The sequence below is a fragment of the Hydra vulgaris genome, chromosome 01 (assembly GCF_038396675.1).
Source record: "Hydra vulgaris chromosome 01, alternate assembly HydraT2T_AEP".
Taxonomy (NCBI): Eukaryota; Metazoa; Cnidaria; class Hydrozoa; order Anthoathecata; family Hydridae; genus Hydra; species Hydra vulgaris.
In genome coordinates this window covers 50,696,405-50,711,145 of record NC_088920.1, presented here as the reverse complement: position 1 = coordinate 50,711,145, position 14,741 = coordinate 50,696,405, and the positions used below count along the sequence as shown (strand labels likewise).

Here is a 14,741-nt window from a genome sequence, read left to right as displayed (position 1 = left end):
GCTTATCTACTATAAATTTATTTGTAATATAAACTAATTTTTTGACAACAATTATAAAAAATTTTTTTTTTTGTTTCTATTGTATTAAGCGTCTTGAAATGATATAAGGAAGGTGCTTCTAAACTTCTGCAACTGTTTTAAAACGCTGATTTTTTCTATCTTCTCAAAACTTGGTTATATTTAAATTCATTTCAAAATAAAATTTCAATTATTTTTTTTTTCTTTGCGTAGACAAATAAAAAATTATTTTATTACTTCATATTAGTATTGCACTACATTTTACATTCGTAATATTTTACAAATATAATAATATTTTGTAATATAGTACAAAAATATTGGGAATGTTCAAGAGCCATTGTAAGAAAATATCTGGCAAAACAGGACATGAACTGAAAGTGGGGCTTTTGATAACATCAATGGCACCGGGTGCGATGATGAATGAAAAATGGCGCTCCTTTTCAAACCAAGAAATTTCGAAATTATAGTTTTGCTAATCTAGCAATTATCAATTTCTGACACAACATACTGTATTTCTTCATTACTATCAGTGCTCTGGATTAAACAGTTCACCAATCAAAACTGACATTTGAATCAACATATTAGTTTTAAGCTAATAAATGAACGGACAACCAACAAAAACTTGAACGAGAAAGATGAATAAGATGCTTAAAGTTTAAATTATCGAACTTTTCTAGCCAAAATTAAAAATATTTACTTCGAACTCTTTCTTTTGGCTGTCTTGTTTGGAGGCGAGCTGTGTTTGATGCCCCATGGTGAAAGCGCTTCGTTTTACACTTCAAATCCTGGAAAAGCTAAAACCTTTCGGAAAATCTGCAACCAATAGCCTCTAGTCTGTTGAAGATCATTCAGTATCTATCAAATCAAACGTCGTTCGTTTACAATTGTGATTAAGATTAAGATTGTAGAAGACAACTAACGTTGTTAACAACACTGACAGTTTTGTACGAAGCTGTAACCAGCAATACAAACACAAAAATAATATTTTTTTAAGGCTCTCGTTTGGTTGAGCTGCCCACTGGACAGATCCATGGTTTTCTATGGCATGTTTAAGATCTGCCGACTCTTCTCTCGACCTCATGCCAAGTGGTCACGGTCATTTCGATGTTAGGAAAATGCGTATGTTTAGATACGCATTTTCCTTTTGATAGTACCAATGTTCTTAAATCGTTTGATAACGCTCTGCAATGTTCTTAAAGCAATCTACAACTCTTTAGAAGTTGTTTTGTTTGATACACCAGGATTATCAACAAGAAAATGCAAAAATTTTACTCGCTTATTATCTTGATTTGATGACATTTCAACTAAAACTAATTGTTTTGATAACAGCGTTGATTAAATTTTGAATAACACTAATACAATGATATTTTAAAACAATTAGCTATATAAAATGGTGCACGGTTTCCGTAAAAAACACATCAGAGCATGCGCAGATTTTTTCTGGTACATGCCTTAAATAATTATAGCAAAAAATTTAATAAAAATGAGCAAACAACTTGTGAGATTTTTGTGAATTGATTTGCAGATTTTTTTTAGATCAGGTTCCTAAATAGAGGTTTTTAATTTTAGACATCTTTCAAGACGCGACTTTTGTTATTAATGTTACTTTTAATAATGTCTAACAATGCGATGCTATGACTTGCTTTTTTGCTACAAAGGTAAAAATATTACTTGAAAAATTAGCTTTTTATCGATGATATCTGTTTGTTACTAATGTTACTTTTAATGATGTCCATGTTGTTAAATTTCTGCTCACAATAGTATGTTGATTCGAAAACTGCAAAGAGACCAAATTCCACGATTGTTACTCTTAGGAAAACTATTTCGTATGTCAAATATATATATATATGTAGTGATACTATATATATATATATATATATATATATATATATATATATATATATATATATATATATATATATATATATATATATATATATATATATATATATATATATATATATATATATATATATATATATATATATATATAAAATATATATGTATGTATTGAGCGTTTCAAAGTTCTTTCTGTTTATGATTTACTGAGAATTTTTTTATTTCCAAGTTTTCTAATTCTACTTGCAAAAGTTTTTTAATTTCAAATGTATTAACTAAAGTTCAAATCGAGCTTTATTGACCTTTTGGAACGATTTAAAATTCATTCTATTGGTATTTACAGTAAATGGATGGGTCAAAACTGATAAAGCAAATTTTACCTTTCTGATCTCGGTAAAATGATTGCCAAAAGAATTCTTGATTTTTTCGATGGTTAAAACTTTACCATAATGATCTCTTTACCTAGAGATTATCATGGTAAATTTGTCCTAGAAATGACTTATTGAGATGACTTATTGTTAAAATAAGCTGTCATAACCGTAGCATAATAATTTTTTTTGAACCAATAAAAAATGTTTTTCGATACCATGACCAAAACATTTAAGAACACCTCCCTAAACTACCAACGGACATTTTTATACAACAATATATATATCTTTCATTAACTTCATTAAGAAGTAAACAAATTCGCAAAGATTTAATGTTTTTAAGACAATTTTTATTGACTATTTATATGTCCAAATCTTATACATCTTGGAAAGAAGTGTTTAGCAAAAATACAATGTTGTTTCAAAAGATATTCATGGCAGGGTTTAGTAAGATTGATTTCCATTTCTAACAATACAGTTTTCACACTCGTTGTATTTTATATTTAAGTAATGCATTCAAACTTTAATATAGTTCTATAACTTAAGTTCATTATTTCATCGCTTTAAGAAAAACTTTTTGAAAAAAATATAATAACTATAATAAACAAATTTTTTTATTTATTTCTTTAAAATTAAAATGTATATAACTCGGAAATACTGAAGAGCCACACAGTTTTTGTAAAAGAACCTCAGGTTTCCGATCCCTGGTTTAGACAAATAAACTCACCATTTAAAATTAAAAAACTCCCAAAACCACGAAGGCAAAGCAACAAACTATTTCGTTAACTTACATGATGCTAGTATGAAATTCCAAGCATGAAAAAATTAGGCTCTTAAAAATAGCCAAACTAAATTCATATAAGATTAAGATTAAGTCAAAATAACTTTCGCGCTTTTTTTGTTGAAATTTTATTTCAAAGTATGTTTTCATAACTACTACCATGACATCTATGTATATATATATAAAAATTAGGTTATATTTAACAATTGATACAAAACTTTCGAGTTAACGCAGTTCTTTAGAACATCTGGCTGAACTCAAGACAAAATGTACAGAAAACATTTTAGTTTTATTCTCAAATTATTCGAAATTTTAATTCGCCTTGAAAAGATTTACCCACTTGTCCAATTAGGTATCCAATATAATATCATCAAACGCGCGTACTTTTTTTTAACAATGGAGTGATATTAAAAACTTGAGTTCAATTGATTTCAGAATTAGGCGCCTATTATGAACCACGTGACGCATGATATGGAGGGCAAAAATGTAAACAAATATTTTATAAACATAAACCACGTGACGCAATGTTAGGGAGGGCAAAAATGTAAACAAATCTTTTATAAACATAAAAACACACAAGTAAATAATAGAACGAACTAGGTATAAAATTTCAAATATTATATGCATTTACTCACACTAATACAATTTAAATATAAGTTAAGAGAAATTTAGATTTATTATTTAAATAAAATCTTCTCTGTAAATCTTTAAGTAAAATAAAAAAGATTTGAGCATATAGTTAAATTGTACTGATTAAGCGGGTGTTTTTGCAATAAGTTTATTTGATTGTTTATTTATTTTCTTGTTGTTTAAATGACAATTTTGTATAATTTAACTTTGGTTATTCTTATGTAACTCTTAAGAGGGTATTAGTTTTTTTTTTTTAATATTTGTTTTTATGGTGAGTTTATCTTGCATTTAAATTTTGTATACCTCCTCGTGCTTCTAAAGGAATACAAATGTTAAAAGAAAAATTTCAAGAAACATCAAACATTGCTAATGTACGCATTAATGTAGAGCAGGCAATAAAAAGGTAAAACACTTCCGTATTTTAAAAATAACACAGCCATTATTATATCTACCAATCATAAATAACATACTGCGTGTATGTGCTGATATATCAAACTTTAGAAAACCTCTAGTTTCTAAATAGTCTTTTAAAAAAAAAATTTGTTTGCTAAACATTTATTTTCTTAATAATATAATATAACGTTTTTATAAAACAATATAAGGTTCCTCAATGATTATAAGAACTTTTTTTTCTGTTTAAACTACTGTTTACTTAATAATTAATACTAAATTAATGGTTGCTTTTTTTAAAATCATATTTACTTTAAATTGAAAATTTTAACCCAGTTTTTTTTTATTGTAAAAATCATTTAAAAACACAACTTTATGTCAAAAACAAAAAAAAAATTAAAAAAATGATTATATTAATCTAATATGTTTTAGATAAAGGGATTGAATGTAATGACTAATAAGAAAGAGTTCAATGTATTGATTGATTTCGTATGAACATATAACACATATAAAGACATACTCTTAAAGTTTAAAACCTAACACAAAGTAGACATGGAGCACGTGTAATAAATTCAGTCTTGATCTGCTTATAATTCAAAATCATCCTTTTTTAAATTTTGCCAAGAACAGTGGAACTAAGCGCAACATATTTCACACGCTAAATTGTTTAAATTCACTAGCACTGATTTCTGACTCTTTAAGTATTAACTTATCACATTTTCCAGAAAATGTTATAGGTTCTAATAGTAATAATGCTGGAGAAACATGTTTTAAAAAATATATCTAAATTTTTTTTTACCTTATCCTAGAGCTCTTGATCAAATTTGACTAATTTAACATATAAGTCCTTAAGTGTCTAAACAATAAAATATGCTGACCTGCAATTAGTGATTTGCCATTTGGGAATTGATTTGAGTGTAATATTTATGACTTTTATATGCTATTTCATCATTTATTATTGCAAAAAAGTTACAATCACTTGCTTCCTCTTTAATTGTCTTATTAAAAATTATAAAATCCGTCTGGTGAACAAGCGAGACATGGTCTTGCATAAAAATAAAGAGTCCACATTTTTCAACTTTCAAATCAGTGTGTTTTGATACATCCTCTGTAAAGAATTTTTTTATAGCATCTTGCTTGTGTTCTATTCCCCATTTGATAGAAGGCTTGATTTCTTGTGTTATATTCTATATTTCATTGTTTTATCTGTCAATGCCATTTTTTCTAAAAAATATTTTGCATAAAGTTGTTTTATCAGCATTAGGATGGTCAGAAAGTATTTTAAAAGATAATTCCTCAAGATCAGGAATACTTTCAATATTTTTATTAAATGTTTTAACTTTTGATTTGAATATTACAGCGGAAGGCTCGGATATATAAAAAGTTTCAAACAAATGTTTATTAAAGTCACAACGACTTTCATTTCTTGGACCAATTTCTTTCAATGCTTTTATTTGCGTTTTTTCCTTATTATTAATACCATTTGTTTCATTACTTGCTATTCTTTTCTAACAACTAGGTCAGTTATTAAACATGGTTTGATATCTTTTTGAGAGGACTTATTCCAGACACGCTTGTTCAGTACATGTTGGATTACACCAACCATTGTTACATGTTGGATTACACCAACGTTGTTAACATTCTCCACTTTATTAAGGGTGGCATATGATATGGTTGCAAACTTTGAAAGCTCCAGCCATGCACGAACACCAAGCATAAAGTATGTCACACTTACTAAAGGCAATCTAAAGTTTTCTTTTTTCCTTGATTTTTTGCGAACCACTTCAGAATATACAAACAAAATATCTTTTTTGAAACTAAAGCACATAATAGGGCCTACAAAACCACTATCAAAATGAAAATGCTTTTTGGTTCTTGTACTTGCCAATAAATTCCGAATTAAAGTTTTTTTCTTCAGGATATACGAAAAAGTATTTTCCACAGTTATACTAAGCCACTCAGCGACTTAGTCTTTTCTGTTTTCCGTAGGTATAGAGTTTGGGTCAATTAGATCTAAAACTTTAAGTTTTTTTCTCCTAATGTCTCAATAACATCTGACTTTAATTCCATTTGCAGTAAATGCTCTGGCAGCTAACTCGACTTTACATCCATTTGTACTTAACCCACGAAAAGTTAAAAAACTAATAAGCTGCCTGACAGATAAATTTAAACAATCTTCATAACTTTTAAGTGGCATGTTAAAACACGACGTATTTTCAAATAAACTATTTGATTTAAAATAAATAATCAGATAAGTTTTCTCAGAATGTTTTGTTTACAATTTTGACCTCCCGATAAAAACATTATACCACGTGATTGTAATTGCCGCTTAATTACGAATAGGTCTATAGTCACAACTCATTTTTTCAATGATTTCGGTTAAGTGATATTAATAAACAAGTATAAATTAAGATACCTAATCAACCTAATTCAAAATTGTTTTAGAATTATTTGTGTAACTTTTGACCATAGGGATAAGAATATTGGGAAGGAGCTGAAAATTGTGCGTAAAAAAATAGAGTTATAATACGTAAATATTTTTGCGTAAAAAATAAAAAATCATTATCGATAAGAAATTAAGAAAACAAATAATATTACAATAATACATAGCTCTGTACTAATAGCGTAATTAAAATTATGTTAATATTTAACAAATATGATACAAAATTATTTTCTAGTATCTTCAGTTCATTAAAAATTTAAATCCAAATACAAGAAATGAGTAAAAGAAAAGTGATTTAAAAGTAATTATTGATGTATTAACACATCTTGATCTTTGTTTGATGTGTTTAAAGAACTTTTATCAATATCGTTTTTTAATAGGTTTTCATTGACAGTTTTTGGTATATCGCATTGTTTCTCTTCACTAAAAGGAAGAACAGATTTTTCAGAAGATTCAATTTTTTCATCGTTAACATGAACCTTCTGTTTGATTTGAGTAATTTTGGTATAAGGTTGTCCATTAACGGCGTTTCCGTTGACATTCGTTGTGTTAGCATTTGAATGACGCACCATCTTACGATGTTCTCTGGGTTGATTTGATTGATTATTAGTAATACGACCAGCAGGATGATTTTTATTGCGACCATGCTGATCTGAAATATTTTGGTTTTGGGAATGCATCATCTTATTTTGTTGTTGGTGTTGTCCTCGAGGTGAATTTGTATTGAATAGCTTTTTATCGGTACCTTTTTGAATATTTTCATTTTTTTCAAAGTACTTGATCTGTTTATTATGATCGTGATGTTGTTCACCTTCGCTCTTTGTTCTCATACGTGGTTTATTTTCATAATCAACTTGACACTTATCACTTAGTTCTTCTAAATGTGCACGCCAGTTAAGATCGACGTTTGCTAAAACACAAAACTAATTTAACCCATGCGCTATATTATATATATTCTATTCTTTAATTAAACATTTAAGTACTTTTTTGGATCTTAAGACCTTTTGAAAGGAAATCCTAAAATAATCATGAGGCACCACTTCAATCTGTTTCACTTATATAAAAATTATTTGCAAAAAAATCATTACAATTAAAAAGTAGTTAAGTACCCTTCTGAACAAAAGTTTGAGGGAAATGGTGTAAACTCCGTCGGTATTACGTAATATTTGATTTTATAGATAGTTTTTATTTCATTTAAAACTAACAGCAATCATTTTACATTGGGTGATTTAAAGCAATTTGTAAATGCTAAAAAAGAATACGGCGTCGGGTTCTTTTTGGCACCAACCATATATATTTTTAAAACATTGACACAATCAACATACAGTGTAAAGCTATTAAATTAAGCTTAAATATATTACAGTATTATTGTTAACAACGCTGAAAACTAGAAATCCCAACAAACTGTTTTGAAAAAAAGTCTAGAAATGTTTAACCATGTTTTGGCGCTTTTTTTTTTTTTTGGGTGTGGCTGATCATGTTGAAGCATGCAACAAAATTTAGCAAGCATAGAGACGATTTGCTTTTATACCTGCTTACTATTTGTGCAATGTCCTGATAAAACCTTTCATCATGTTTATTCCTCACAACCTCGATAGTCATTAAAAAAAGAAAGGTGGGAATGGAGGTATTCTGACAGAACATTTGGATTTTCAATGCTGTGCTTGTTCTTGCCATTAAAGTCTTCAGTGACAGTTAAATAAAAGTATATCTGCAAAGTGGCCATATTATTCTTTTCATATTGGCACAAAACAAAAGTCCTGGACTAAAACAATTGGATCATTTAGACAAGGAGTCGGAATAATTTATGCAGCAAAAATGAGAAAATTTTACAGTCAAAATTAGGATAGTATAACTTCTTAAAACGTTATGTAATATTTCAGTAATTCTTTTTTAAAGTCAATTCAACACAGATTTAGCAGAAAAAAGTTGCTAAATCTGTGTTGAATTGACTAAGAAAAGTTTAATAGTGCTATTAAGATATGCACGAGGCACCTTTCATACAAAATAAACAAATTAATTACTTTATTTAGTCACAAAAATATAAAAACTGTAAACAATCGCATCTTTATAAATTATAGAAGCTTTATTTAAAAAACCAAATCTAAAAAAATTAAAAAAAAAAAAAAAAATGGAAAAAGACATTCCTGGATAATTAGATAGTTTGATAATAAGTTTGGAATCGCCCATTGATTGCACTCACAATAATATAAAACCCCAGAGAACAAAGTATTTCTCGTCTCTCAGAGACAGAAAAGTCAAAAAAGTTCTTTTGGAGCACTAAACAAAGTGAAAAAAAAAAAGCATACAAAGGAGAGACAGAAGGCAAAATTGCGAAGAACGGAAAGTCTGTTTAAATCAGGTTATTCTAAAAGGTAATTCTTTATTATCTTAAATGATCCAGAAAACACAGATAAAAATATAACTCCCGACAGTAACGATAAAACAACCAAACAAAAAAAGCGCCTGAACTAATTCATTATATCTTGAACTAAGATTTGCTTTAAAGAGAACAAAGACTCAAAAAATAAAACTTTTTTGTTACAATCAAAAAACCAAAAAATAAAATGTTCAATGACAATCAGCCTTAAAGACAATGTGAGAACATTAAACATCAATCAATACTCAATACAGTGTGCATAAGAAAACATTCAAACCAATTCAGGTAATTTGCAACAGGAATTTTCAACAGATGTGTTTTTAATTTTTTATTGGGATGGCAAACTGACAGAGGCTTGACATCTCATGAACATATGGGCTGCCTCTGTCCAAATATTAGGTTTTAGAGTTGTGAAGTTGCCAAAACTTTTATTTGGAACAGGCGAAGTACAAACACCTGCAGCTGTTCAGTGTCTATTGGTGAATTCGTAGGCTTGAGTCAAAAGGCAGTCTACAAGATAAAGCAGAGGTTATCTCCACAATGCTCCACATCAGGGAGTAAAAAAATCATCACTCCACATGTCAAAAGAATTCTCGTCTCTGAATGCTGGACACAAGAAACAGCAAACTACTGCATGTGATGGACCAACATGTCAAGAAAGTTTCTGCAAGCTGCATTTGTCGCCACCTCAAGGTAGTGTATTCAAAGCTGGGTACACTGCCTGCCGACCATACAAGAAGCCATTGCTTAATGAGAAGCAGAAGGACTGCGGTTTACAGTGGGCAGTCCAGCGCAAGAGTTGGAGTGAAGAAGATTAGAAAAAAGTAACCAAGTAATTTTTAATGGATTAGAACTCTTCTAGATATAATTTTTGCTCAAAGAGTTTAAATTATAAAATCAAAAATAAATAGACAATGAATACATTGTTAAATTATCTCTCAGAGTATGATTATGGTGAAACTAGCTGTCTTCCTGTTACCTTTCGGGTAAATTTCATGACTTTTTCTTTCCTATTTATTTATTTATGTGTTTTAGGTTGTCTTCAGTGATGAGTCAACATTCCAAGTCCTTGATAATAAGTGCCAGTACGCTTGACATTGTTCTAGTGAGGAATATTTTCCTGACTATATGGTGAAAACTGTGACACATCCGACATCAGTGATAATATAGTCTATTATTTGCAAGGCTGTATATAATGGAGGACATAATGAGACAGTAACACTATATTAAGGTGTCAGAAAAAAACCCTGTTACCCAAGCTGTTAATTGACTTTCTAACAGGTGGAGCAATATTCTAACAAGACAGTGCATCTTATCACACTTGTTCTGTCAAGTAATATCTGCAACGAAACAACATATTGGATTGACTGGCCTCATCACCTGACATGAATCCTATTAAAAATTTGCGGATGATTGTTATGCACAGAACTGCAATCAGAAAGCCCACAACAAGAGTGGCACTAATCGATGCACTAACACACGTCTGGGTACATGACCAAGAAGTACAGGAAATATGCAAAAGATTTCTGATTTCTGGAATGCCCATAAGAGTTGAAGCACTAGTTAGCGCAAAAGGGGTTCTACTAAATACAGATGGTGGTTTATTTCTAACATTTTAAATAAACAGTGGTTTGATTCTAATACTTTGAATAAAACTGTGAATTAGCGTAAATTTTTTGCTTTGATTCTAATATTTTTAATACCACAGTGTGTGCGTGCGTGTATACATATATATATAAAAAACACAAACATGTGTGTAAACAACTATGCATACGCGCATGAGTATAACATATAATACTTACCTAGACTCTTTTCTTTTTCATTTTCACTGTTTTGTCTTACTCGAGAAGAACGTGTTCCTATACAAGCTCCTCTGCCATTTCCTTTACCACGATTTGTATGAGATTGTTTTTTTGTTTCTTGATTTTCATTTTCTACCTCAAGAATTGTTTGCGGAACACCATCAGGTGAAACTTTTTCGGCCTGAAAAGTTTTAATAATAATATTAAAATAATAATAAAATTAAAGCAATAATAAAAAAGTTATTAGTGTAACTTGTTATTAACAAGCTACATGATAGATTGCCATTTATTACAACGAATTACAAACATGCAAAACAAAGGGTTAGCTAGAAATAAATTTTATATGGTGTTTTTGCAATATTGAGAATTTATATTGTTGTTGTACTTTCTCCTCTCTCCCATTCTACCCCGCTTTCTGATTCCAGTGAAGGCAACTATGGTTGGGCTGCAAAGAGAATTTTTTTTTAGTTTTTTATCTCAAGCATTAAGTTCATGTAATAACAATTATGCATTGTAATAATTATAAAAAGTCTTTGTAATAATTACACTTAGATACTTTTCTAATGACACAACACTTTTCAAAATGTGCTTAGCAACCTATTGCAAATTTAAAGTAGTTGGTTATTTAAAAAAATAGGTTTCTTTGTTGATTGAAAAACATTTTATTAGAAAAATAACTAATACTTATTGAAACCAATTAAAATCTAAAATATCACCAATGGAAAAACAGTAGAAATAAAAAACTTCAAAAATAATATACTTTTTACATTACACACACAAAAAAATTTCAATACACACAAAATCTTCTTTTTAAAGCATAACAAAAGCTAACTGTAAAGAAAGTTTTATTATCAAATAGTCTGCTGTACAAGTTATTTCTTAGAACTGTTTAAATGCAAATCTTGGCATGTGTTGTAAAAACATTTCAATCTCAGATTTACGTTTTTAAAACTTTATTATTATCTTTTAAGTTTAATTTAATCCTTTAATTCTTATTTTAAAACTTGTTAATGAAGTCTCTAAAAAGTACGTTCTATAACAAAGTGTCATTAAAACACTCCTTAAGACCTGTTGCTGCATCAATCATTAACTATATAATAAACTTATTTGATTATAATAAATTTATATAAATAACTTATTTGATTATAAAAAAAATCAAAAAGGTATATTTTGCTAAAATAATGTACATTTATAAATGAGCTTGTGTTTACATTTTAATATACTAACCTCATTTTTTATTATTTTTAACTTATTTTAAAGTAATAATGAGGTCAGCAATAATTTTCCAACCTAGATCTTTAGAGGTCGGCATCAGGTCGGCAAAAAAAAAAAAAATTGATACAAAGGTCTTGCCTTAAAACATTGAAAAGAGGTCAGCAATTTTTGCCAACCTCAAACACTTTGAGGTCAGCAATTTGGTCATCATTACCGAATGCCGACCCTAATTCCAAGGGTTAAACTTGTGTAACAAAATTATTACTATTTATGAATAGCTCACACACAAAGTTTTTATTTTTTTAAACCTCAATCCGGGCAAAAGAAGAGCCAATCTATGGAACTCACAGCAACAAATCCAACTTATATAACTTATATACCACATATTATATATTTCTATTTTTAACTTACGTTACATACACAACAACTATATCAAATATTTGCCTATTTAAACTGTAAATTAAACTTTTAGCTATTTTGTATGAAAGCTGTTAGTCTAAAGCAGTGGTCGGCACCATATTTCCAAAGGGGCCCACTTGCAAAATTCTTGTTTTAGTTGCGGCCCACAGGAATAAATAAATTATATATAAAATAGGTTATATTACCTTTATAACAGAATATAGTATAGAATTAGATTATAGAACTAATAATTGTATCAACACAAAATACATACTTAAGAAAAAAAACACATAAAACACAATTAAAAATTTGGTGAGTATTTTGTTGTTGCAGCTAGCACAAGGTCATTCAAATGAGTGTCAGTCAGTCTTGTTCTGTAAACATTTTTTATTATTTTCATGGCTGAGAATGTTTGTTCGCATTGGTAACTAGTGCCATACATACAGATAAGTCTATTTGCATGTTTTTTAAGAACTGGAAAACGTTCCTTCATGACAGCATGCCAGAAAATAATTAAATTTTCACCAAAAGTGCCATCTTCATCTTTTTTTGGTGCCTTTCTTCTCAACTCGTCGTCACATTGAAAATTAATTAGTTCATCCTCTGCTTTTAAAATATCAGCTTCTTCAAAGTCCTTTAGAATACTAATATCATTAATATCAAAGTCAAATGGATAACACAAAAAAACCATATGCTTTTTTAAGTCTTCAAATTCATTAAATCTGTTTTCAAATTGATCATACAGAGCAGTCACTATTAATGAAAATGACGATAACATTTCCTTTGATGGTTGACATTAATTTAAAGTAGGAAAATGAGTACAACTACCAGATGCAAATTGAGTTTTGTACAAATTAAGTTTTGCCTTCATCACAGTGATGTGGTTGATCAAATCACAAACCAGCACACGGCGGCCTTGTAATCTCTTATTCAGAACATTGAATTGTGCTGTGATGTCGCAAAGGATAGCCAGTTTACACTTAAACTCTTCAATAGAAATTGTAATGAATAAAAATTTTTGAGTTACCATGAACTGCAATTACACTTGGCAAACACTCCCAAAATCTGTTAAAAATATTTCCTCTTGATAGCCACCTAACCTGCAAAAAATAAACAAACATTTATTTTTGATTGTAATGGTAAATTATTTATTTTTTGTCTATATACCTCTGAATGAAGAAGATCACCATGTTCATCTTCATTTTGTTCCATTAGCGCACGAAATTGACGCCGTTTGAGTGCATTGGAACGTATATGATTGATTGTTTTTACTACAGCTGTCATTACATTATCATTTGTCGCAACTTTAGCGCACAGTGCTTCCTGGTGTATCACACAGTGATATGACATAAATTTGTTAGGAAACTCACCACTATTTCTCAGCAAAGTAACAACTCGAATTCTTTTAATCATAACAGGAGCGCCATCTGTGACAACTAAAGATATTTTTTGAAGAGGCACTTTCCTATTTTTTAATATTTTTAACAATATGTCATAAATGTCTTGTCCAGTTGTAGTTGTTTCCAGTGGTTCAATTCCAAGCAGTTCTTCAAATAAACAACAATTCTTAGTGATAAAACGTGCATAAACACAGAGTTGTGCTTTACCGACAAGGTCAGTAGACTCATCGATAGCGATACTCACAAATTCAGCTTCTGACAGATTGCCATTTTTTCAATTTTTCGAGTAACTGTACGCGCGGACAAGTGCATACTTTGAAATTTGTCATGAATTTTTTTATCATTTGGGAAAAGAAATTTTGATGCTTCAATCATGCATTCTTTGATTATTTCACCATAAGTAAATGGTTTCAGGTTTTTTGCTAATATCCATGACACCATATTAGAGGCACGAGTTTCACAATCAACACTGGTAGACATTTCATTTGTTGAAACAAATTTTTATGTTTTTCTAAACAGCTTTTCAATGAGTCATATTTTATTTTTCTGGTTGTTGAATCAAGAGGATATTTAGTATTGTACAATTCATGTTTTGATACGAAATGACGTTCAAGCTTGGTTCCTTTCAGTTCACTCACAGTCTCATTACATATTAAATATAGGTTGGTCCCTCAGTGAAGAAATAAATCAGCTCCCATTTTTCATTCTACTGACATGCATATTTACGCTTTGCTTCATGTTTACCTGGCATATCTTTGCAAGTTAATGTGTGTATTTATCAGAGTTGCAACTTCTGAGTAAAGCATCCAAACTCGATAACCGGTTACTCGATAACTGGTTATACTGGAGTAATTTTTGGTTACTCAATTTCCAAATATTGCGTTTAAAAAAACCGGTTATTTAAAACATTAAAGATTTGCCGACTATTTCTTTTTTAATACTTATTTTGTAAAAAATCTAAACAATGTAGTATTTTTATTCAAGAAAAGTACGAAAAACATTCTAAAGACGATAACTTTTACCACTGGTATATTTGATATGAAATAGTTTTTACAGCGTTAAATTAATTAAATTGT

At 29.3% G+C, this 14,741-nt stretch overlaps 1 protein-coding gene across 1 annotated transcript in view; it reads right to left on the bottom strand.

Annotated features, from left to right (window-relative positions):
* Nucleotides 1-6,547: 6,547 nt before the first annotated feature.
* The window catches only part of LOC100212973 (FMR1 autosomal homolog 1-like), a 45,208-nt gene continuing 37,014 nt past the window's right edge, over nucleotides 6,548-14,741 (bottom strand). Inside the window, exons 9-10 of the mRNA XM_065788500.1 lie at nucleotides 10,652-10,832; nucleotides 6,548-7,379 (exon numbers count right to left, since the gene is read on the bottom strand). Of these exons, the coding sequence (XP_065644572.1) occupies nucleotides 6,775-7,379; nucleotides 10,652-10,832 (786 nt within the window). The 3' untranslated portion in view covers nucleotides 6,548-6,774. The remainder of the gene's footprint in view (nucleotides 7,380-10,651; nucleotides 10,833-14,741) is intronic.